Genomic DNA, 26607 nt, shown 5'->3' with positions numbered 1-26607 from the left:
TTTTTTCTTCTTCCCTTTATCAAAAATGGTGTCTTAACTCATAAGTACTATGAACAAATGATTTTCATTTGACAGAAAAATGGAAATTTCCTACAGCTGTTTCACAAATATCCTAAGAGAATCATCTGCTGCCTGTAAGAAGCCTTTATTAGAAATAAGGAACATGACAGGCAAGCAGATTAAATGGCTCTTGCCCTACAGATGCATCTACTTTGAGTCAATAAAATATTCAGATTGTTGAAAACTATAGAACACGTAGCATACAATAGTTTCAAATGAACAAAACTTTGTCAGAGATAATCCTTTCCTTAAAGGAGCTGGAGAGCTTTAGGAAAATAATTAAGAACTTACTCTTTGAAAATTCTTACGTGGCCAGTGTTGACTTCTCGTCTGGTATTTTCACAAGGCTGCAGTGTACTGGAACGTTCACAGGTTTTGGAGCAGATCAAAATTATGGTCTAGTCACAACTCTGTCACTTGATAGCTGGGAGACCTAGGATAAGTAAACTTAACCTCTCCAAGCCTCAGGGTCTTAGTAACAAGGGAATAAAGGTCTCTCTTAAAGGTAATCAAGACAGCCTTCATATTCCGCTCAGCTTGACTCAATTTTAGGCAAGGTTCTTCCTCTGACCTCCCTTTTCTTAGAAATTTACTTTAGAAAATTTTTAGTAGTAAGTTCTCACTCTGCCCTTTGAGATGTAGATCTTCTCTCAGCCTCTTGGCAGTTTTAAAACCCAGGAATGTCTTTCTCCACATGGAGCCACCATTTCTGAAGTGTAACCATCAAGAAAGATAGCATCCCTGCCCTTATCTCCCAATCTCTGAGAAAGGGTGGGAGGCGATTAGCAAACAAAGGTGGCTCATCACGTGGGCCAACCTCACCCAGTGAAGGTTCTTCCCACCAGCTTATCACAGCTAAAAATGCTCCTGTCTTGTTTCAGCTGAGCTAAGCTCAGTCTTTGTCCCTTGTTGCAATAGTCTTGAATAGTCATTCTTGCCTGTTTAACCTGTCAGAGCTATTTTTCTTTGACAAGTGTTGTTATAAGGATTAAATAAAATAGTATATAAAAGATACCCAACATTATTTTTAAATTACTTTGAATCATTTTTTTCTTTTTAATTAAAAGAAAGGGTCAAACATACGATTATAGAAAACAATTTAAGAACCAATCAGATTTATTGGAGTTGGTATTACCATAGATGCTTGAATTCCACCCGTCTCGCTCATGAAATAAAATGTTACAGAAATAAAAACAAAGTACCTAACATCGCAAATAACGGTTGCTTAGTAAATGTTGCTTTTATCTCTATCTCCCTCTCTTTCAAAGAACACAATTCTTCTCTGAATACAGATCCCTGAAAATCCCAAATGTCTTTTTTCAAAGATCAGGTATATTGGTATGATATAGTAGTTAAACAACTTTAAAAAAATCCATCGTGTTTTTTATGTAAGAACAGATTCAAGGAATCTAACAGCAAGTTCTATTTCCAGCATCTGCTGGGCCAGCGGAATGGTCTGCACATTAGTGCCTATAACAATGATGGAGCTTTTTGACAGCTGCATCCTGGCCAGAGGATACAGTGCTATCCACACCAGATTCCCAGCAGAGAGGGCAAATATTATGCTCCCTAAGCCAAACTACAAAGTTTTCTCTTTAGGAACTGATACATTCATGGAGCAGGAATATCAGTGTCATTACATCAGGAGGCAAGGGGATGGCACGTTCATTAATACTAAATGTAAAATCTCAGAGACCAAGTGGGTCTAAATGTGCTCCAGAGTTAACCCAAAGAAATCCTTCCAAGCTGCTCTCTGAGTTAAAAATAAAACACAAGTCACTATCAGTTTGATTTTCATGAATATGAAAATGGCTTTCTATTCTGTAGTAGGATCACTCCTAAGACTATTTGGAGCCATTTTTACAGCGATTTTAATTAGATTCCATTTCTCTAAACTTTGCTACATGGCCCTTAAAGGGGAATGATAAAAGGTATGCGAATTTTTGAATAAAAGTGCTTTTTCAGAGGTGACTTTTCTGTTGTAGAATAAGCAATCAATGACATATCAAGATCTATTGGAATACTTGATAAATTTTTAAAATGAAATGTTTTACAACTTTTTTCTATCCACATCATCCTATGACAGGCTCCAGTTCAATTTATTAACTGGCAATATTTATTTCTAAGTGTAATTACCATAGGATCAGAAAAGAGCACTACCAATTATAAGTATTGTTATCTTTAATATTTAATAGAGAATTTGAATACTTTTAATGATTATGTTCTTATTGCTAGCTTATGTCCTGAATGTCAAAAATAACTTTTATTTCCTTAGCCAAGGAGCATAAAAACAAAGAAAACTTTAAAGTTTGTTAAAGCTAGTGTGAACAATAAGTTGATTATAAAAAATAAACATAATAGAAAACATAATCTTGAAGAGGTTATGAAGAATGTTTTTCTAAACAATTCTAAACAAATTGAAAATTGACTTCTACTTCCTTTGTGTAAAAATGAAAGAAATATACAGACATTTAAGTTTGTTTAAATCACATGTGGAAAATACCAAAATACATATGAATTTGTTATAATTAATCAGCATGACTTGTAGAAAGTAGAATTTCAGAGAGGCCATGAATAATATAAGATTTCTAGCAATGTCAGAATATTATATTTGATACTTTAGTTTAAATGCACCATGAGCAAATCTGAATAACATATAACAATGAATTACTGCCATAAAATTAGAATATTCTATATTCACAATCAGCTTAGAATTACTGATTCCTTGTACCATCAGCAAATCTGAAAAACACATAACAATGAATTACTGTCATAAAATGAGAATATTCTATATTCATAATCAGAACTACTGATTCCTTGTACATTACTGATTCTCAAGCAATATTCTTAAAATGCATGCAATTCAACTTTTGGTCTTTGTCACAATTTAATATCAAATTTTACTTTTCACTTTTTAAAACAGCCATTGATGCAGTAAATCACAGAAACTTTGAGTGGTAAGGTAATACATAAAGACATACATTCCTCACTTTAAATTTACCTTAAATGGATCTCTAGCTCAGAAATTACTGTTTTAAGGCTGCATTAACCAAAATAAGAGTTTAGTGCTTCATATAAACTCTTTAAAATATAGATTTCTAAGTACATTCCTGTCTCTTGCTTACATGGGAAAAGGAAAATGTAAACAGACTCCATTAATACTCATTTCATGCTGCTGCAATTAGGATGAAATAATTAATATCAGATGTATCATTCTCTGTATATTATTATTTAGTGGTTAACATGCTGATATCCTAGAATCACCTGGGTAATTTTAAAACAATCTAATGTTTGGGCCGAGCATGAAGAGACTCTGATTTAATTGGCTCAGGATAGGGCTCAGGGTGTAAATCTTCCCAGGTGATTCTGATGTTTAGCCAGCACTGAGAGCCACGTTGGTATATCTGGAAAGCAAAGGAATAGACTCACAAGATCTGAAATATTCCTCAGCACAGTGGTGCTCTAGTTTCTATACCATCCAGTTCTAAGAATTTTTAGAACATATATTCTCAGATTTCTCATCTCTCCATCTGGAAAACATCAGTTTTCCTTTGGTACAATTAGCATTACTCTTTTATAGGAACGCTGCATTCTTTCGGATTTGCAACACATCCGTAGGCCAGGAAAGGAGATTAAAGAGAGCCTCAAGCCAATGGAGTCAGTTTCCCACTCGTGGAAACCCTGTCCCCATCCCGGCTCATTTCCAAGATGCAAGATCAGATGGAAACTCTGTTTTTCACAGCACTGTCCGCTCAGAATCTACAGGCATCTTTTATCCTTCTCTACCACCTTCACTGGTGTTTGTTTCCTCTCCCACCTTTTTTTTTTTTTTTTGCTGTACGCGGACCTCTCACTGTTGTGGCCTCCCCCGCTGTGGAGCACAGGCTCCGGACGCGCAGGCTCAGCGGCCATGGCTCACGGGCCCAGCCGCTCCGCGGCATGTGGAATCTTCCCGGACCGGGGCACAAACCCGTGTCCCCTGCATCGGCAGGCAGACTCTCAACCACTGCGCCACCAGGGAAGCCCCCACCTTCTTTTAAGAAACTGTTTTCCTAGGAAGTTCAGAAAGGAGTGTAAGTACCTGTGTTCTTATATTAGCTTCTGTGTTTGAATTTTGACACTGAAAAAAAAAAACCCTCCCACAATTCTGTTTGCTTATATAAGCCCAGATGCATCCTTAGTATCTAATTCAATATGGAAAATTACCTAGATACCTTAAGATAGTACATACTGCCAGATGCAGTTCCATTCCTCTGTTGTTTAAAGGACTACTGTGTATCAGCTACTATTTATATCAGCCCACAGGTTACAAGAACTCCAGAATAGCTTCCCTCATTTCATGGATTAGGAAGTTTATGAGAGCTAACCTTTATAGCTTTAAGCTAAGTAAATGTCACACTTTTTAACTATCAGTAAGGAAACTCAAACACACTGAACCAAAGATATAAAAATAGCCTTTTCAAATTTCATTCCAATCTCCCCAAACATTGCAAGGAACAATACATTAAATAAGAGCCATGGCAAAAGCTATAGAAAATGGTAATCAATAAAACACTTCACAACTGATTGTTCATTCTATGAATTCCATCAACAAATATATATTGAGAGCGCTGCTGATCTTTATCAAGTGATTTTATCAAGCACAATAGTATGCTCCGGACTCAGTTCACAGGATAGGCGCTCTACGGAAAACAAAACAACATGGGGCTTCAGTTCTCTAGGCTTAGGAAATAAATTTGAAGCAAGTGCTGAACAGAACCACGGGAAAATAATTAGAATCTTCTCACTGGGAAGAAAACTCATACAACTTGTATATTTATTCCAGTAACTGGAGCCAGGTTTAGGGTGGCTTAAGGAGAATCTAATGCCATCTATAAGACTCCAGTTGCAAATCATATTTACCTCTTTTATCTTTGAATGTGCCACTGTGGTCCTTGTCAGCTGAGAGTACTCAGTTGTCCCCAACTACATCATCGTAGTGATCTGGATAAAGCTGAGGATAAAATGGATCCTGAAGGAATACAGTTGAAAGACTGAATATAAACCTAACTAAAAGCCTCATTCTCATGAGTACATTTATAGGACACACCTGACTCTCACTAATCACTCGTATCAGCTGGCTACATCCCTGGGAGGATAAAGGGCTTTCTCCCACATTGTTGTCAGTGTATCTTCAAATTAAAAAAAAAAAAAAGTCAAATAAAATAGTGGCATACTATATAACCTTAGTCTAAGCAGTAAAAAATACAACTAAGCTTTCACGTATTAATTTAAGTGCATAGCCTTCATTTTATTCCATTGTATTCAGCTCACTTTTTAGGTACAAGATTTTAATTGCCTACCTTATTTCAATTTTCTTTTTGCCTCCCTTCTCTTTGCCTAGCACTTTCTGCATATGTGATAACACTTTACATTACTAGCTCAAATTTTCTTACTTATTTCTTCTTCTCTGCCAAGATTCCATTTCTCACACACCAATATGCAGCAATCTGTCTTCTACTGGGTACTGCTTGTTTTAAGTTCCCAGGAATAAATTTCATATCAAGTGAGGAAACTTCCATTTCTGTTCATGAATCTGCATGAGTTTATTTGTCCTACTAAGAGGTCAATTTTATAACGTATTAAGTGAAGGGACTGGATTTAACCATATTGAGTTTCTTCTATCCTAATATCCTATGGGTTTTTTTTGCCAGTGAGAGTAGATGGTAAATAATTGCCTTTCCACAATATTGTTAATTTGAGAGGTGATATACATTTAACTTCATATTTGTTTAATTAACAGTTGGCTATTTTTTCCAAAGGCATTTTTAAGTTTTATACTTTTGAATTTTTACCTGTGTTGTACCCATTTTACCAGTTTTTTTATAAATTTATTTTATTTGTTATGAAAGGATTCAAATAAATAGTGGAAGTCTACAGCACAAGATTTACAAAAGCTCCCCTCTTGAAACAGGATAAATTATTTCAGGCTGGGGCCAGGAGATGGTGCAGCAACAGGAACTGAGTAAGGACTGCCGGGAGGTTAGTCATTTTGACTACTTGGCCGAAGCAGCCTTCTCAGTGTTGAGCTTCCTAGATTGGGCACTCGTAAAAGCAGCCTTGGAAAGGTTTTTGCTAGAACTGCCAAGCCCACAGTTAAGAATTTTAAATAGTAGATGATCCTGAGGCTTCAAACTTTTCTGGATTGAGATGAAATGATGAAAGGAAAATTTCTCTGTTGGATATCTGCAGAATGGACTAGCAGCTGAGGCAAGACTATGAGTGACAAGCAGGAGGCAATGTAATGTCAGGATGTAAGGGATAAAAGCCTCTCTGAGGAGAGTGGGAGTGGGAATGGCATTACCACACACACACACACACACACACACAAGACGTGGCAAAAAATTCAAATTACTTGGATAAAAGGAACAAGGGAGGGCTTCCCTGGTGGCGCAGTGGTTGAGAACCTGCCTGCTAATGCAGGAGACACGGGTTCGAGCCCTGGTCTGGGAAGATCCCACATGCCGCGGAGCAACTAGGCCCGTGAGCCACAACTACTGAGCCTGCACCTCTGGAGCCTGTGCTTCTCAACAAGAGAGGCCACGACAGTGAGAGGCCCGTGCACCGTGATGAAGAGTGGCCCCTGCTTGCCACAACTAGAGAAAGCCCTTGCACAGAAACAAAGACCCAACACAGCCAAAAATAAAAATTAATTAATTAAAAGAAGGCTCAACATTAAAAAAAAATAAAATAAAAGGAACGAGGGAGAAGCAGAAGTTAAATCCGGCTGAAAATGGGAGCTTTGATGATCAGAAGGTCTATTGGGAAGTCGTATAGAGGAGCTCTTTTTAATATTCTCTGTAATACTGATAATAAATCCACTCAGAAAAAAAAAATCTATTAAAAAAACCCCAGAACATCAGTAGTGTACTTCAAATATCAAGCAAAATGCAGTCATTACTTGATACAACTATGAAGTTTTGGAAAAAATAAGTAAAATAAATCCAAATATTCAATTTTTGTCCTAAAGAGCAGTTTGAATTGTTAGAAAGTAATAGTTTCAGATGATAATTTTGGACTATTAGCGATATTTATTTACTTATACTTAAGCCATAAATCACTGTGATCAAAGAACTTTTAGTTCTTGGTCCTTTTGGAAGGTACCTCATTGAAACATGTCCTCAGGTATATCATAGACTGTTTAAAGCAAAATAAGAGTTAACGCTTTGTCAAATTTTGCTAATATCACTGACAAATTATATTTTTAATCACAAACACAGACATTCCTCTTTCAAACAAATGATGATTTAATCTCTTATTTGACCATTTTTAGGAGTTATAAAAGCTCAGTGGTATTAGACTTTAGTTTGACAAATTATATTCTAAATGAATTTACTCATGCGCTGTTATTACATATTACTATAAATAATTAAAATTAAGCTATACTTGTCAAAACAGTTTAATAAACTGTGTTCTCTGTTGTAGTCACCTTGAATATCTATCATGTTCATTTTCTGGCTTACTAATTCACAAAATCTAATAAATCAATAATGAGAGTTCTACATGTGAACTGACAAGGTTCTAAGAAAATCATTAGGCTTACTTGATATTAGTAACTATAAAAATTGATGTAAAATAATTACTTTATAAATGAGATGAATAAAATATCATTAGCATCAACCTAGGCAAAGACAAATCAACCCACCAGATTAAAAAGGAACATGGTAATTTGGTAAGAAGTACTATAAATTGATAACAGTGCCTGCATTTGTGTGAGGTTTTACTGTCAGCAAAGTATTTTCACATTCATTAAATCATTAGGGCCTTATAACAACATTTTGGAAGGTGGTATCCTTTAGAGGAGAAACACAGAGAAAAAAATGTTAGGAAATTGGGTGCTATTGGGGTATGGCTAGTGTATCAATGTTAATGTTACTCTAGGAGAAATAAAATGTGCGAAACCAGGCAGTTTGGGGAGTGAGTACCTCATGAAGGTTTAGACAAAATAAGGCAGGGGAAATGCACATCACTTATATTTTTGTGTCCAGAAGAGAGACATGAGCTGAAAAATAGTGGGAGTTTGAGCAAATAAAGCAGAAGCTATGACTGAACTTTGTGTGTAACTCATTCTGTGTCAGCAGAGCTTTCATCCCATACAAATAACATAATGGAATTTAAAACAAGACATAGAGTAAATAGTAATTAGCTATGCTGCCATACATAATTTACTTAGTTCCAACCTAGAGGAAGAGTTTGGGAGGTGTTTCTGACCTATGCAAAGAATAAGGTGGAATGATTTGGTGATTTTGCCTATTCAATTGTGCTGAAGGTTACAGACTTCTTGAATCCTAAAACTGCCTATTGGCGTTGCCTCATCCATTTTACCTTTCAGCACTGCTGCCGAAGAAGAGCGGAAGCTTATGATCCTGATGCTGTAGACATTCACTTGGGGTTTGTGAAATTGCAGCATCCTTCTGCTGGTCTTAATCTTCTCGCCCCTTACTTTGTAAAGGAGGATTGGGTGAGCCCAGAATACACCCAGGAACGAAATTAATGACTCAAGAACTCTATTAGGTAGAAAAGAGTGGCACCATTATCGTCATTTGAAAGCAAGCCTCAGACCTGGTTAAGCAACTTGACCAAGAACACATGGGAGATGGGAAAACTGAAACTCAAATCCAGGCCTTCTGGTTTCAAACTTACACTTTTATCTTAATATACTGCCCTATAATTAATATTATAAACACATGTTATAATTTACATTATCAATGACAAATTTCTGTAGTAGAGTTTCATATATTTTGATTATTTGGGATAAATAAGTATCAAATAAGGTTTATCTATCCTTATGGGGATAATTATTTATATAATAATTTACTGAAAAAGTCTTTATTCAAAAATTTAACTAAAGAAAATTTAGTATGCAATTCTCAAATGCTTAACTAAAAAATGTAGGTTGGTGAGTAATCTCAGACAGAATTCAAATATGGTAGCTAATGGCTGTGATAAAATTCATCCCTCATCTTCATAAATGCTGTCAATTCCCTCCAATAAAGTTTTAAGCAAGGCTGTTGTTAGTTTCACTTCTTGTCTCTCCATCTTTGTTTAAACTAAGATGGCATCACAATTTATGGTTAGATTAAACAAACATCAAATAATATGAAAAGGAAAGAAAATGAGGTCTATAATATATTCAAATTATACACATGCCAAAAAATTACTCCTTTGGAAACCATGGTTGGCATGATCGGTCCTCACCTATATGTGGATCTCCTTCCCTTTCTTGAGCACATGGGGACAACAGGAAGGGCCACATCACTAGTGTTGGCCAATGACACGAACAAGGACTGAGGAAAAAGCACAGCTAAGATTCTCCAGTCTCCCTTCTTCTGTTGTGGTGGTTTTGGAAGAGGATGCATGACCGGGTGGTGGAGCCACACATTCAACACAGCCTGGATCGATGAATGACTGCCTGAGGTACACCTGCCCTAGAGAATCTCCTGGACTCAGGGTGAACTTTGAATGAATGAGAAATAACTCGGATGCCTCTGAGATACTAGAGTTGTTTGCTACCACAGCATGAACTAGTCTTATGAACTAGTCTATCTTGACTTATGTTCTTATATCTTCCAACAACTTTCAAGCAAGTTTCAGTGAAATGACTGTAAGCTCTACAGATGACCTGTGCACAATGCAGGGGCCGTGCTTTGGGCAGTTCTGAAAGGTGGTGGAGAACGTGGGCTGTGGAGGCTGACTGCCTGCCTTAAAATCCTGGCTTGACCACTTCCTGGCTCTATGACCTTGAACAGCAGTGAGATAGTTTCCTCATTTGTAAGATATGGATAATAATAGGGTCTAAGACATTGTGTTGTTAGGAGGGAAAAATGTTATGAGGGAAAAATAACACATACAAAACACATAGAAGAAGGACACAATGCAAGCCCTTGATAAGTGTTAGATATAATATATTGTCAACATCAACTCTAACCTACCCAAGGGCACACACATTGTTTTATTTAGCTGGTCCAAATTCCCTTTGGTGGTGAGGAGAATTGACAACTACATTATCAAATAGTGGAAAAATCATATCTATAGTCTAATAACAAAAGGATGGAAATGCTTTTATTAGAGCTCTAATGCACTGGTTCTTTGGTGGTTCCACAGAGTGGATCTATTGCTATTTTTAGCTGTAGGGGTCAACCTTAGACACATGAAACTCACAAATGAAATACCAGTAATACAAATGACACAGTTAGTTTCAAGTGGCATTAATACTGTGGAATCAGAACTTCTCAGGGAAAAGAATCCAAAATAATAGACAGCCTTTGAACTTAAGAGAAAAGGTTTTACCGGAAAGGTAAAGCCTCTGGTATAATACATGACAAAATGAGGTTTGCATTATTCAATAGCTCATTCATTTTTGACGGTAGTGAAATTGCCTGAAATCCCTCTCACATTCTGCAAAGATCAAACATATTGAGAATGTCAAAATAACATTAGGTAACCCCTTCTGAGTGTCAAAATAACTCCTCAGAACAAAGAGGAAAAATTGCAAAGTTCAGAGCTATGAAGAACACAATTAAATGGTGATGCTGTGGGCAAAAAAAGTATGGGAAGTCCTGCTGGCACTAAAATGCCAGCCACTTACTAAGGGGTCAGTTTTGGCAAAACACTGAAACTGAGGTCCTGGGTTTCTTCACTTGTAAATAAGGATAATAATATCTATTTTATACATTCATATGAGACTCAGAAAAAAATAATGTATGTAAAATTTCAGAAAGCAGTTAACATATTAGTTTACCTATCGTTGATCAGTCTAGAAGTCATAAATCATAAGCAATATTTCCTACGTATTTTCGCTTGACCTTCACATAATTCTATATCCATTGTTGATTTAACTACATTTTAAAGAGAGGGTTATTTGCAGACCTTCTTTAGGTTTTTCAAAAAAGACCAGATGGATAAATCCAAGTGCTTTCAATGAAACGACACCCTACATAACTGATGTTCCACTCAAATACGGCTAATGCAGTTTTATGTTCAACACTGCTGCCTGCCCTAATGGTAGTCTCACATCTGTCATTATTTCAGAATCAGGCAATTTACACAACTCTAAAATTCAAAAATGTTTAGTCTAAAAATCTGAATACAGTGTCACAGTTCCTAGAAAATGTCATGTGATTTTGCTATCTAGTAATTGTCAGATTCTGTGCACTTAAATATGTGATACAGAATTTTATTGTTCATAAATCATTTCCTCACTTAGAAATCATCTGTATGTACCAATGCACAACAATGCAATATTTTGCTACAAATTTGAGTGTACATTACAGCAAAATGTGCTACCAACAGAGAAACTGCAGAAAAAACTGAATCAGGACAATCACAAAAACATTGCATTATTGCATATATCCCGTGGGAAAAAATTCAGTCAAGGCAGTGATTCATGACTTGATTACACCATTCCCAGTGCAATTACATGTGGAACTACTCAGCCTTTTCTTCACAGAACATCCAAAAAGAGCTATAATTAGAACCTGTAGATAAAAGGCCTTGCATAGTTTCAGAGACTGTGTAGCTGCTGTTCTTGGTCATGTTAAAAGGAACTACTGATCTGCCCAAAGAAAGCCATATAATACAGTGCCTTATTCCTTTATTCATTAAATAGTTAGATGTGGGCATAATTCAAACAAGAATTTTTAGGTTAATTAAATCACTTCAGTTAATAGCAGACATTTTTTTCATAGACTACTATTAAACTAATGAGAAGAGGTATGAATATATTATCAAATTGAAGAGTGGGGAATGTCTCTTCTCGCATGCCCTGTATTTTTGAGCAGATATTTTATATTTAGCTTCAGCATGGCCTAAAAAATATATCAGTTTTATTTCCCTTTATGACTCCTAAAACCACTGAGAGATGGAAGAGAACTTTGGTCAATTTTATTTTCTTTTTGCCTTTCATCAGTGGAGATACAATAACCTCCCATCACAAAAATGGGAAGCAACCTAAGTGTTCATCAACAGATGAATGGATAAAGAAGATGTGGCACGTATATAAAATGGAATATTACTCAGCCATAAAAAGAAATGAAACTGAGTTATTTGTAGTGAGGTGGATGGACCTAGAGTCTGTCATACAGAGTGAAGTAAGTCAGAAAGAGAAAAACAAATACCGTACGCTAACACATATATATGGAAACTAAAAAAAAATGGTCATGAAGAACCTAGGGGCAAGACGGGAATAAAGACACAGACCTACTAGAGAATGGACTTGAGGATATGGGGAGGGGGAAGGGTAAGCTGGGACAAAGTGAGACCTACCAAACATATATACACTGATCAAACATAAAATAGATAGCTAGTGGGAAGCAGCCACATAGCACAGGGAGATCAGCTCGGTGCTTTGTGACCACCTAGAGGGGTGGGATAGGGAGGGTGGGAGGGAGGGAGACGCAAGAGGGAAGAGATATGGGAATATATGTCTACGTATAACTGATTCACTTTGTTATAAAGCAGAAACTAACACACCATTGTAAAGCAATTATACTTCAATAAAGATATTTAAAAAAATAATAAAAATTAAAAACAATAAAAAAATAAAATAACAAGAGAAAATTTTTCTTATTTCAATTTAATTAATGGATACAGTTTTTTGAACTATATTCTACCTTTCACTAGGAATAGATGTTTTCATAGCAGTACTACCATTTTACATTTTGTAGAAACATCACCTTCAAAGGAGTATTGAGGCCAGCTTTTTGGTACACTACTCTATGTGTGAATAAAAGAGTTAAAGCCATGTTGTGAAAAAAGAACCTGCCCTTAAAGATTTGAAAAAAGCATTTCTGCTTTGGTATCTTCATGAAGAGAAAATATAGACCATGTTTTATGATGATTTAATGCATGATGTGCAGAGCTTGCATTTCAGAATTTAAATTTTGAAAGCAATGTTGGCTGATTACAAAAACCGCACTGCCACTTATGACACTTTAATTACAAGTTTCCAGGCAAATATTATGACACTCTATGTTAACTGGTTTCCATGTTTTACAAGTTTATATATATTTAGAGACATGACTACCAATGAATGTTGCAGAATTATCGGGCAAAAAAACCTATTGGCCCAATATATTCTATACATTAGTTAAAAAAAAAAAAAAGGAACATATGGAGCAAATAAACTAAAAGGAATGTCCCAACACTGCTGTAATCTAACATTTAATGTTGACTATGTAATAAATAAACTGTAATAAGAGAAGAAGGTCAATAACTATAACTTCTTTATGTTGAGATTTAACTCAGCTTTATAGGCCAACAGTTACTTATAAACGTGTTAAATAAAAACAGGTGTTGTGGTTTTGGCATATGTCACTAATCAAACATAAAAAGATGGTCTTTCATGGGGTAACTCCATCTATAATTTGAGGAAGAGAAATGGATTTGAACCTCAGAGGTTGTGTGTAGGCATCTGGCTCAAATATCCTTAATCAACCAGCTTAAATCATCCAACTTATTCAACTTGCTTTATTGCAAATGAGTTATCTGCTCAGTGGATGATATGTGGCTGTTAGTAAGCTCTACTTTGAGGTCCAGGTTGGTTCCCAGACATCAACAAGGTCAAAGTCTCACACTATAATGTAATTATTAGGTCACAGTAATTGGCTGTGAAAGAAAGATGGGCTGAAGGGAAAAAACTTCATGTCTTCAAAGACTTTATAATATCAAAAGGCCTTACACTGGATGGATATTTGAAAGGATGTAAATATTTAAATCTAGAAAGGTGATAAAATCCTGGGTTTATTTATATCAAGACTAAATGAACATATTACAATGTTAAGAATATATGTGTTATTTTGGTATTCAATGTCAATTATTTATTTACCTGGCTCACATCTATTAAACATACTGATCATATAGTTAATAAACTTTAGATTCTGGCCTTTGATTATTGGTCTTGCCTTTTGTAACTTTCTGAAAAGTTGGATTTATTCTGCTTGCATTATCTTCATGTCCAACACACACAGAACAAAAATCATGTTGAGTACATTTTCAACGTGACGTCACTATTTTTACTCATTTGATTGTTCCTTTAAAAAATAAACCTATATTCTTTAGGGAATTATGCCTAAAATATATTAGCATTTTAAATAGGAAGCTGTTCAAAAACAGTACTCCAAATTATGATGCTATAACATGAAAAAGGCAACAAAGAAATATGATTGAAGACTACTTTCCTGTAGTAGCAAAAGTTCAAGTTTTTACGATCAAAAGCCAAATATTCAAAAGTATTACAGTATTCTTTTTTAAGTTGCATAATAATCAAATCTCCACCAAAGATGACTTCTTCTACTCCTGCCACTTAATGACCACATTTTGCTCAGGCATTTACCTGTCATCATGAATCTAAGGGAGTAAACTCATTTCTAACTCCAGGGCAAATCATAGGATCAGTCCAAATCATGGTAGTTAGGAAGTGAACTTTTGTCCATGGGTAAGTGTGACTTTAGTTGGCAAATTAGACTAAAGAGAAGCACATTTATTGGATGTTAGGAGGAAAGGATTTCCTCTCTTCCTTCTATAGAATAACAAAAACCCTGGCATATTTCAGCTCTGAGGGAGGATCAGCTTAAGGCGAATGCTAAAAATATCCTGTTCCATAAACATCTTTATTTTCCTCTAGGATTCTCCTGTAAATGGGGGAATCCCTCAAGAAGGCAGAGAGCTTGCTGATGCAGGAGCAAAGTCATCCTACAGCTTCAATGAGCTGGTTTATGCATTGACCTGGAGGCATGCTGAGAGTGGGGAGGACCTAAAGGGGTTGGCCTGCAACAGGTCATCCCTGAGGTACCAAAATGGAGGCAAATCATATGAAAATATTTACAGTTCTATTGAGAATCTGGATTATGATATTTAATTTGAAAAATTCTGACATATACTCACTGTGATCTCCAAACTCTGTCAGAGCTGCTCTCCATTTTGATGTAAACTAACGTGGAACTAAATGAACCACTGCTTCATTTTAATTCTGAGGAACATTTGGTTTTGCCATTATTTACCATTGTTTATTGACATATGATATTTCCACAGACCAAAATCTTTCATTACATATATAGGTGAACATATAGTCATAATTGTATAGTATAGAAAATAAATGTTCTGGTATTATCCTCAGCATTTAATAATGCAAAACTAGTGACAAACATCTTTAGAAAAAATAATAAAATAGTCTTTCAGTATTAAAATTTCTTATTAAAAAGCATTAGGTCAGAGTATGGCATGTTCTTAATGCATAGATGAGTTAGGCATGAATAAAATGAATCTAATCCCATCTCTTATGGTAAATCAAAATATTTGAAATCTACAGGTCACAGTTTGACACAGGTCAATTGAAAAAACAATATATTCAGCTATTCCGTTATTCTGTGGTTTCATGATGTAACTTTTAAACAATGTATAGCCAGGACATAAACAACATACTGCATACTTACCCGGTGATTTTTTATGCCACTCTGCTGAATGCAGGATAAATATATTTGGGCTTTTTATTGCTTGAGTAGAAAGTGCTCATTACGTATTATTTTGTGTTTATAATATAAGAGTTAAAAAAAACAAAAAAGTTTTTTTAAATGGCATACATCACACTGTTGTAGTGGTTGATTTCCTCAAGATCGTCTTCTGTGGTTTTGGTGCACTGGGAGGAGGCACAGGTGCAGGTCTGAGTGGGGGGAAGCTGTTACTGTGGCTTATTCCCAGCCCCCCATTTTCTAGTGGAAAAGGAGGGAGGTGAGGGGGAGGAGGCTGGGCAGGGCCATGGGGAGGAAGCTTTCCTGGTGGGTGGACAGGTTCGCTGTGTGAGTGGACCTCCCTATTTTTTATGTGATGCCGGGTGTCACAGTCAGGACAATAGCCATGGTACTGGACTTTTTCATTAAACCGAACTCGCTCGCGAGGCCCTGCTTGGGGGCACCTGTCTTTTTCAGGTCTGTGCATCAGAGGCTGCACTGGAGCCTTGTCCAAGTTACTGCTGGGTTTGCAGCAAACGTCTCCGTTTGGAATTTTGTTTGGTGCCCCTGGGAAGCCTCTGTTTCGCAGAAGGGTGCCATTGGTCTTTACCGGATTGACAGTGGACACCACTCTTTGCGGGTCTTCACACTTCACAGGTGTCAACCGTGGAGGGGGAGGGGGAGGGTTTGGCTTTCTCAGGACGGTGAGGATAGCAGATGGGTGGGCTGGGGGTTTAATGAGGGGGGCGTTGGCCTGCACTTTGATCTTCTCTATGCTGGAGGCTGTTGTCCCACTTGAGCTACTATTCAGGGTGTCCGTTTTGGAGCTGTCGGTCATCTCATCCTCCAGCTGTAGGTCAGAAGTCAGGGTATCAATCTGGTCAACCACCTGGTGGAAAGGACAAGGTAATTGTGTTGAAGAACGACCCGAAGCAAAGTATACTACAAACAATATCTTCCTGTCTCGCTATAATCTGTTATGGGAACCTTGACTAATACTGAGTGGTGTATTCCATTGTTCTTAATGTTTTCATTCAATAAATTTAGGCAAGGCAGGGTGACTCTGGGTGGCTCCCATGGTAAGTAATAGTGGCTCAGACTAGGATCAAAGAAAGGAAGATGGAGAGAAATGAATGGATTTAGGAGCTAAAACTGAAGACCTAGCTCTCATGGTACTAGTGTGAGCCAATCAATCACATAAGACACTCATGTGGAGGAAGTAAAATCTCTGAGTCCTCTCTAACTTCTGGTTGAATCTGGCACCTCTTCTAACAGGGTTGCTTAGTGTCTCTGTCCTGTTAAGTCATTGTCTGGGGCAACTTGTGGGAAGCATGACCTCAGGGCAAATGCTCAATTTCAGAACCCAGAAGTTGACCCTCTATCATTTACACTCCCTGCAGTCAGAGATCTTAGAGGCTATTCTCATGGCTACCATACATGTACTAGTATGCCTACAGGAGGAAAGAAAAGTTATGGATTACTTTAAAAGTAATTTATTTTTCAATGGAATGAGTCCCCTCATCTCACGTTTCCATATGTAGACTTTTCCCTCCTCTCTTATTCAGGCTTAAGTTTGTTCAACTGTGAAGTTGGCTCTTTGACACATGGTGGCACAATTGGGCTCAAAATGAAAATATCATTACCAACAAGAAGTTAGAGAGGACTCAGAGATTTTACTTCTTCTACATGAGTGTCTTATGTGATTGGTTCACACTAGTACCATGAGAGCTAGGTCTTCAGTTTTAGCTCCTAAATCCATTCATTTCTCTCCATCTTCCTTTCTTTGATTCTAGCCTGAGGCACTATTACTTACCATGGGAGCCACCCAGTCACCCTGCCTCGCTTCTCACTTCTGTAATCTCAGTGGTCTTTCTAAAAACAGAATTGTGCTCTTGTCATTCCTTGCTTAAAACCTTTCAATGCCTGCTCATTTCTCCTGTGATATATATCAATTCTTAACATGGTCTCTAAGGTCCTGTACAGTCTCACTCAGTGTTGTTCTGATAAGTGTTTAATAACAGGTTCTTAGAGGTGTGAGTGAGTCCTGATTTGAAGAGTTTACCAGTTTCCATGGTGTAAACTCCTGCCATGGTTGACTTCAAGTGAGTAAAGGCAACATCACTAAATGTGAAATTGGGAAGAAACCTGCAGGGGTGCATCATTATAAAGTATTTCCACCATACCAGTAGAATAGACATAAACTCAGGAGTACAGATAAATATTAAAATGTAGTAAAATAATTAGGAATGACTAGGAATAATTAGAAAAAAATCTTTCTTTTTAATGTAATCCATTTAATATATGTTTATATACTTTTGTTTTCAATAATAGTTATTTCACAATTGGCTCACAGGATTTCTGAAAATAAAACAATTGGCCCTTTTTAGCCAGTAAAGACAGCACTCCTAAGTGACCCTCCATATTCAAATCTATTAAGATTCCCTTTTCCTTTCTGTTCTCAAACCTCTCCAGTCTTCTTTCAGACCCTCATAATTGCCAGTCAGCTTCCTGCCCCAGGACATTTGCACATACTAATTTTTCATGTAAAGGTCACTGAATTTGTGTGTGTGTGTGTGTGTGTGTGTGTGTGTGTAAGGAATCATATCATATCTATCTGACACTGGTTAGCTTTAGGCTTCATTAAGTTAAGAATGCATGGGAAAAATTGTACGGCAACTACTGAAGTAATAGACAAACTTACAACTTTCGAAATAAGGATTAAAAAGTGAGTAAGGGAATTTTGGCAAATCTAAAAATGGCAGAAAATAAGAAAACAACCAAAAAAGCATACTAAATAGAAACAAACCCACATGATAGTTTAAAAAACCAAACTTAAAAAGTAATAATATTAATAATATAACAAGTATAAATAGATTAAAATAATTTATTCAAGAAGGGACACAGAAGGATTGAATACAGAGTGAAAGAAATAAGATATAGCAGGCAAATAACCAAAAGAAAACTGATGCAGCTATACTAATACTGAGCAAAAAACCCTGAAATCTGTTTTAATCAAATAGTATTGTATCAATACAAACAGGTGAAAAAAAATGAATGAAACAAAATTGAAAGTTCATGTACACACACACACACACACACGCTCAAACAATGGGAAAAAAGTTATAAAGAAGTAATTCACATAAGGGATGCTCCGAATTTCCAAAAATCATATACTCAATCTCACTAGTAATCAACGTAGTGCAAACTGAAGAAAAGTGAGAAAGTATTTCATTCTGAGTAGTTTAGGAAAAACGAACCAGCCTGATAGTTCTACTTGTTGGTGATGAGGTGGGTAAATGGGAACTCTGTACATTGCCAGTGCAAATGTAAATTCAGTGTGTTGGGAAATTTTTGGACAATATCTTATAAATTGTATAAGGTGATTACCCTACCCTACCCTACAGGTATTTTAGGAACAAAGCCTAGAGTGTTCTGGAGAAATTCTAAGAGATGTGCACAGGGTTGAAACAGCACAAGGATGTTTCTTTTAGGTTTTTTTTTTTTTTTGGTGTTGTTTTGCCATAGCAAAAAACTGGAAACAACCTAAATATCTATTAGTAAGTCATGTATGTAAATACAAACTAGTTCAAATGAAGTAACTACAGCTATATTTATCAACAGGGATAAATCTCAAAAATCTTCAGTTGAACATAAAAGTTTAAAAATATATATCTCTATATGTATCCAATATGTATGTATTGTTTATATGTAGAAGCACAGATGTTTTAGTTTATACAACATGAAAATAAATGATAGACATTAAGTTTAGGCAAGGAGGAAGGGGAAAGACTGTCAGAAGGCATCAGCTATATAGATGAAATATTTTATTTCTTTTAAAACTTGATATAAAGTAATTATGATAAAGTGTTAACATTTGTTAAGTTCGGGTTATATTTGATACAGTATTTATTTTATGTCATGTGTAAAATCTTTTATAATTTGAAAATAAAATAAATATCACTACTTAAATAAAGTTAGAAAGAAATAAAAGGAGAATTTCTTAACAGCTGCCATGTGGAGAACACATTGAAAGCTGCTGCAGTTTATTTGCTTGAGTTAGAGGATATTGCAGCCAAGTGAGAGATGAGTAAATTAACCATACAAGGAATACACTGTATTCCTTGAAATTACACTTCTATGTTTTGCTGAAACGATTTCACAGTATCATATTGCAACTAAAGGAATTATGACCACAGGCATGATGGAATTAAGGGGAAAGCAAAATGAAAGAAAGTAGGACTAGAGGGACACATTGTTTGCACATATTTGGAGGTGAGAGGACAGCATGACATCAATCAAAAGTCTAAGAACATCCACACCTAACATCAGGAGCAAAGGAGAAATGTGTTATCTCAAACTTGAAATTTAGTCATCTTTCTAAGTAACTGTGGCTACTCAGATCTACGGAGAATGTGCCAATGGGAGTGAAACAAAGGGATATGTAAAGAAAGGATAATGCATTCAGTGATTCCAGGAGGTTTTCCTTAGCCTCACATACAAGGAAGCTATGGTTAGATTGTGGAATAATTAGGAATACTGATAATTGTGGCTCAGGGATCACATGAGCTTAAGGTTTTCATATTGGAAAATATCCCTAAATATTTTCATAAAAAGGAAGCAGATTTGGAAGAAATTAACTGACTAAATGATCTAGGTAATTTGTGGGAATACAAAATGCAGCTTATACTACTTCTGTAAATGTTAAACTGCAAAGAATAAAAATAAAGATACTTCAAGGTTTCAGGGTTGGCATTAGAGTGAAATTTAGGATGAACAGATTTACCTAAAATTAAAAAATAAATAAATAAAAACATTAGGAGCTCCTTTTCTTATGCTCTCACTGGATTTTGCCATTTTATTATTACAGTTGCTTCTATATATCAGAATTGTCTATACCTGTGTGTTTCCCTCAGACCGTGTAAGCACATATTTCCATCTTTGTACTCCTGGCAGAGAGTACAGTGATTGTACACAGTGGATATTCAATAATAAAATGCTGAGTAAATAAACTGGATAAAGGTAGAACCTCTGAGAAAAGTCATTTCTTGCCCTCACTTCCATCTCTCCCCAGCTTTCCCATCTTGGGTCTGATTTTCAAGGTCTTCAATGTCACCAATTCTGGGCTGTCCAGAAAGGCACACAGGAAAGAATGAAATAGAAAAAAAGGAAGGCAGCCATAAAGAGTTGGTGAGGCTTAGCGAACTCTCTGCCTATGTTATCTGACTCTGAAAGCCTAGCTCCACAGCGTGGCACAGGGAACATTTCAGTCACTCTCCAAAACAACTAAGATGGTTGAATTACATATTTATCTTTAAATATTCATCAGTATAGCCCTAAATGTATTGAGATCTTTCCTAAATCCTACATATTTCAATTAAAAGCCACAAAATATATAGCTCAATGGCCTTAAAAACAAAACCCTTTTTCAATTTGAGTGCATCTTTCTCTAGGGCCTTCTCAGTAACAAATCACAACTTCAAGAATTTCATTAAGAATTACAAACTTAATGAAAGGAAAGGAGGAATTTAACTCCAACTTAAATATGCACCAAATTATGAGTTCTTCTATATTTAATATTTATTCATAAAAACAACCACAATTTAAATGTGTGGCATCAGCAGTAAAAAGAAAGGGAAATGAATGAGAGCAATGGGTGAACTAGCTGTCAGACCATGGTCCATGGCCGAATGCAGGCTGACCCAAGAGCTTCACTTCTACTTTTTTTAAATAAATTTATTTATTTATTTGTTTTTATTTGTGGCTGTGTTGGGTCTTCATTGCTGTGTGCGGGCTTCCTCTAGTTGTGGTGAGTGGGGGCTACTCTTCGTGCGGTGCACGGGCTTCTCATTGCAGTGGCTTCTCTTGTTGCAGAGCAAGGGCTCTAGGTGTGTGGGTTTCAGTAGTTATAGCACGCAGGCTCAGTAGTTGTGGCTGAGGGCTCTAGAGCTCAGGCTCAGTAGTTGTGGTGTATGGGCTTAGTTGCTCTGTAGCATGTGGGATCTTCCCGGACCAGGGATCGAACCCATGTCCTCTACATTGGCAGGAGGATTCTTAACCACTGCGCCACCAGGGAAGCCCTCCATTTTTGACATAATATAAAAATTTTAAAATCTATACTTGTATTTATCTATATATATTTTATCTATCTATCACCTGGTTGATCTATTGACAGGAAATAAGTTGTTCATTATGTACTATACAACTCTGTATTCCACTGCTAGACCACAGTAATAGTGATGTACTAAATATGAATTAATATGTATAAATAACTCTTGTAATTATTTTGTGAACGGGAGAACTATATTTAATTATACTTGTGCTAAAAACAATGTAATAAGTGGAAAACATTTAAACTATTCCACAATTTGGTTAATTCTGCTTTGACATTTGTTTAAAAAAAAATTTTTTTTTTTTTTGAAAACGTCCAGTGACCAATATGAAAGAGTTGCTCAGTTGGTGAGCGCTAAATGCTTGCTTTCCAAGGAATGACTAGAATTGCCTTGAGTTCCCAAAGCTGTCTTTGGGTTTCTACAGCAACTGCCACTTCCTTAACAATATTATTGTTTCTTAGAGACCTGACCAATCACAATATCCCAGACACGATAATAACAGAGTTGTATTATCTAATGTTTATTTATTCTCCTTGTCCTTGGTGTATTTGATAGAGTATATAACATAGATAGTGGAAGCAATCCACGATAAATAAGGCACTATCTTGAAGCTGCCAGAGACCCAGGCTCTATCCAACTTTCTGTTCTGCTATCCCTAGGGTTTGGTGTCTATTTTTAAGTCCAAGTTCATAGCTGGAGGGCCGGCCTTCGCATATGTATTGCAAGGGGAAGGATGAAGAACAGTGGGGAACGCACACCTACTCCTTTTTAAAGAGATGTTTCAGGAGTAATATATTTTATTTGCTTATGTTTGACCAGCCAATAGTAAGTTGCTTAAGTGGAGGAGACTGGGAAATGTACGCTTTTATCTGGGGTCCAACATGCTCAGTGAAAAGCTTTGGTTATTCCTCAAAATAAGAAGGGAGAAAGGACATTCCAAGGCAATTAGCATCCTCTGAAATAGAGACTAAAACACACATACAGAACACACACACACACACACACACACACACACAAACACACTGGTATACCTTTAATCATCCTTGTTGGGAAATAAATATGAAGGTTATAAACTTGCTTAAAAATTCTTACTGAAAAATTATTTGAAACATTTTTTGAAACAGAATACAGTATATGTTTTGAAGGTGTTTTGTTGTTTGCTTTTGTAATATTCATTTAAGTGGCAATTTACACCCTGTTCTCTGAAAGTAAACTAGATTGAAAAATAAACAATAACCATAATTCATAGCCAAGCCTGATCAGTATAAAATAAGCTAAAACTACAATGTAATTTTTCTTATTTTTCTGTGTGTTCAGTTGGGTTTGACAAATATTTATTGTGCGAATGTTATTAATCTGTTATTGTATGAGACACTGAGCATTAAAAAAATAAGGCTTCCAGTTTAATAGAGACTGATCATGTGTATTTAGTGCCTTCCTCCCCAAATCATATCTAAATGAGAGTAAAGAAATAAATACAGTAATAAATTCAGAGTATCTTCTCAAAGTGTGGTATAAGCTGACCCAGAGAGTTTTATAAATACATGGGTGAATTAATGAAAAGGTGGTCAAAGTACTGATGGAGTCCCAGAAGGATTCCAAACTTGAAAGTGGAATAGAGAGAGAGTGGAAGTGAGAGGTAATGCAAAATTAGGGTGTGAAGTTGTTGAGTGACTATGTTTCACAATGGAAAAAAATTGTGTCAAATGGTGCAACAAGACTGGCAACATGCTAAGAGCTCACACCCTTAAGGTACACTGAAATTTTTGCTGTAAAGAATCTGAACATGTCTCTGGAAAAGAAGGCGGCACTGAGTGCGGTTGGTAGGATCTCAAAACAAAGCTCTCCTCCCTCATTATTATTATGTTTTTCCATTGGGAAGGTGGTAGAAATGGGGCAAGAGCAGCTAGCTTGTCTTCTGAAGTACTTCATGCCCATCTGACACATTCAGAATTTTCAATCAGCATCCTCCTTTTCCCTATATGTAGAAGAGGTTGTTAAAACATCTTTATAATATGAATATGTTTGAAGATCAAGAGATATTTGAGGGTAAACAACATCACAAAATAGAAGGACCAAGATAAATGAAAAGATCAATATTGAAGGCAAAGCTGTCATTATTAGTAAAGTAAGAGAACTTTGTAGTAATTCCAATTAATGTACTTGGAGAAGTTTCAGAATGTATTGCAGCTATAAAATAATGCACTGTTATAAAAGAACAGACATCAAGAAAGAAAAATATTTGAAGTATAAAACATAAATACTAAATTTAAAAAGATTATTTTTAAAGAAAAGAAAAAAAATCTAAGAAATATTCCTAATCATAAAGCAAAATTATTTTCTTTAAGAAGGAAAATAGGGACTTCCCTGGTGGCTCAGTGGTTAAGAATCCTCCTGCCAATGCAGGGGACATGGGTTCAAGCCCTGGTCCGGGAAGATCCCACATGCTGTGGAGCAACTAAGCCTGTGCACCACAACTACTGAGCCTGTGAGCCACAACTACTCAGTCCACGTGCCACAACTACTGAAGCCCACCCACCTAGAGCCTGTGTTCCACAACAAGAGAAGCCACTACAATGAGTAGCCCACGTACCACAACAAAGAGTAGCCCACACTCGCCACAACTAGAGGAAGCCCGCGTGCAGCAACGAAGACCCAACACAGCCAAAAATAAATAAATAAAACAATTAAAAAATAATAAAATAAAAAGGAAAATACAAGAAAAAATTTAAAGGCAGGGAAAGCAAGAAAATCAATCCTGGAACTTTAATGACTGACTGAGAAGTTCCAGAAAAAAATGGGGAAAAAAGATAAAAATGTGGGATTCCAATAATCCAAAAAAAAAAAAATAAAGAGAAAATTCCACAGTTGACAATACAAATGGAGCTTCAGAGGGAAACAGTCAACTGAGTGTTAATCAGGATGAATGAAAATGAAAACAAAGTCAATCATTTACCAAACAAACAAAGAAAACTCAGAAAGAAGTGAAAATTAAATAATCATCACAGCATCTTATGTATGAATGGATGATGAAAGTCATTTTACCAGTAACTTCAAAAGTTCTCTGGCAAAGTAATTTTAACCCCAATTCTATACCTGACTAATTTAACAATTTATTGTAATGAAAAACTAAAATATTCGTAGATATTAAGGACAAAGATAATTTACTTCTCCTGTATCTGTTCTTTAAAAGTTAAGGATATTCTGTAGCTCAGTAAAATGGAATCCAAGAAAGAAGGAAGGCACAGAAAGCAAAAACCATTGTAATTAACACAGAATATGAAAACAAAAGAATTTAAGAATGACAACTTACTTGAGTCCCCAAAGCAATTATTCTAAGCTAAAACAGGAAATCAGAATTCTCCAAGAAAAAATAACGAATTACATTCAATAGATCATACAACTGGAAAGTTGTCACACATTAGGGATAGGGAAAAGAAGTGAACTATTGAACTGTGGGTGATGAGTATAATGTGTGTAAAAAGAGAAACCATTTGAATCTTGAATTCTCTTTTGAAAGGTTCAAATTTAGAAATATAGGTTTAAATTTATTTCTTTATGAGTTCATTATCAGTGTTTCATTCTACTGTTACTATTAAGATGCTGGTTACTGATTTTTCTTCTCAACATATGGCAAAAGCAAAAAAGACTAATTCTTCATCTTCCATAAAGATGAGTCAAATGACATGGTTTGCAGTTTAAAAAAAGTGTTTGAGCATATTGTTTAGACAGCTGACTACCTGAAAAACAAAAGCAAATGTTAAAAGGGGTTATCGCCAGGGAATAGGCCTAGACATAGGATGGAGATGATATAGAAGGTGAATTTTATACATCCTTATGTAGAATTTGATTTGGAGATAGAGATGAATGTGCAAATACCTGCCTGATAATAGTTGAAATGATACTCTCCCAAAAAAATCAAAGAAAAAAAACATGAACTAGATACAGTCCTTCCCCATGCAAACTAATAATTACCACACAGTGTACCATGTGTAGTGGTAAAAGGATTGACAAGCATAGGAGAGCAGAGAAAGGGGTGATTTATTCTTTCCAAGCAGGTCAGTTGGTAGCATTGGCCAGAGATAGTTTCAAATCAGGTGAAAATGAGAGATGTCTTGAATGATAAAATGAAACCTGGAGGAAAAGGCATTTCTTGGCAGAAGGAATAGCATGTGAAGTGGCATAAAGGTATGAAATATAATTTTTTATATGTTGGTAAAGGATAAAGTAGCATAAGGCACATGAATAAGAGACAAGGCTGAAAAGGCAGACAGAGGCCAGGTTGTGGGGAGCCCTGCAGGGCATGTTTAGGAGTTTCTACACCAGTTGCACTTTTGAAGATTGGTTCCCAAAAGGTTTGGATTTGTGGCACCAACCAAAAAAATGCATAAAGTTAGTGCTTTGATAGAGAATGAAGATGGACATACATGCTTTAGTAGGTAATTTCTTTTTAAGTTAAATTGTTTTATAGCCATGGAATGAATAGTATTTAGGAAGACCAGGTCTAAATATAAAATTATAGATATGATTTGTCCAAAAAGGTTCATGGGCCTTGGCAACCTTGGAAAATTATACAAGTATCAACAGTTTATGTTATTTACAGCACTAAATGATCCAAAATTTGTAACTCTACAATTTGCAAAATCAAGGTGTTTAATTTTTTTAACTTATAAAACAAAAGTAACTGGTTTCATTTAAATCAGTTCCTCATCGAACTGTAAGCATTTCTGAGGTACTCCTGGAGGAAGTAGAAATCCCCCAAATTTTCACACACCGTTTCTAATGTCATATGCCCAAATGCTTACTGTATAAAATAAACATAAGACAATTGAGTACTAAGGGATAAAGTGCTATTGCACAGCTCAGCTCCATAGAGGTAAAATGTATCAGTATTACATGTGATGATCACTTCATGTAAGTCCCACTTTTACTTGCATGTCAGTTTTAGTAAG

At 36.0% G+C, this 26607-nt stretch overlaps 1 protein-coding gene across 3 annotated transcripts in view; it reads right to left on the bottom strand.

Moving 5' to 3' along the window:
* PRR16 (proline rich 16) overlaps positions 1-26607 on the bottom strand; it is a 163451-nt gene that overhangs the window by 84601 nt on the left and 52243 nt on the right. The window contains exon 3 of one of the 3 annotated variants that reach the window (XR_014296564.1): positions 15531-16434. Coding sequence is in view for 2 of the 3 variants with exons in the window: in XM_082652087.1 (XP_082508213.1) it covers positions 15679-16434 (756 nt within the window). In the remaining variant the exon portion in view is untranslated. Of the gene's footprint in view, positions 1-15093; positions 16435-26607 lie in introns of those variants that run through there. The other 2 variants (XM_082652087.1, XM_082652086.1) reach the window with 2 other exon arrangements.

Source organism: Grampus griseus, assembly GCF_964374135.1.
Source record: "Grampus griseus genome assembly, chromosome: 3".
In the NCBI taxonomy this organism is placed as follows: Eukaryota; Metazoa; Chordata; class Mammalia; order Artiodactyla; family Delphinidae; genus Grampus; species Grampus griseus.
This window is presented reverse-complemented; position numbering and strand designations above follow the sequence as displayed.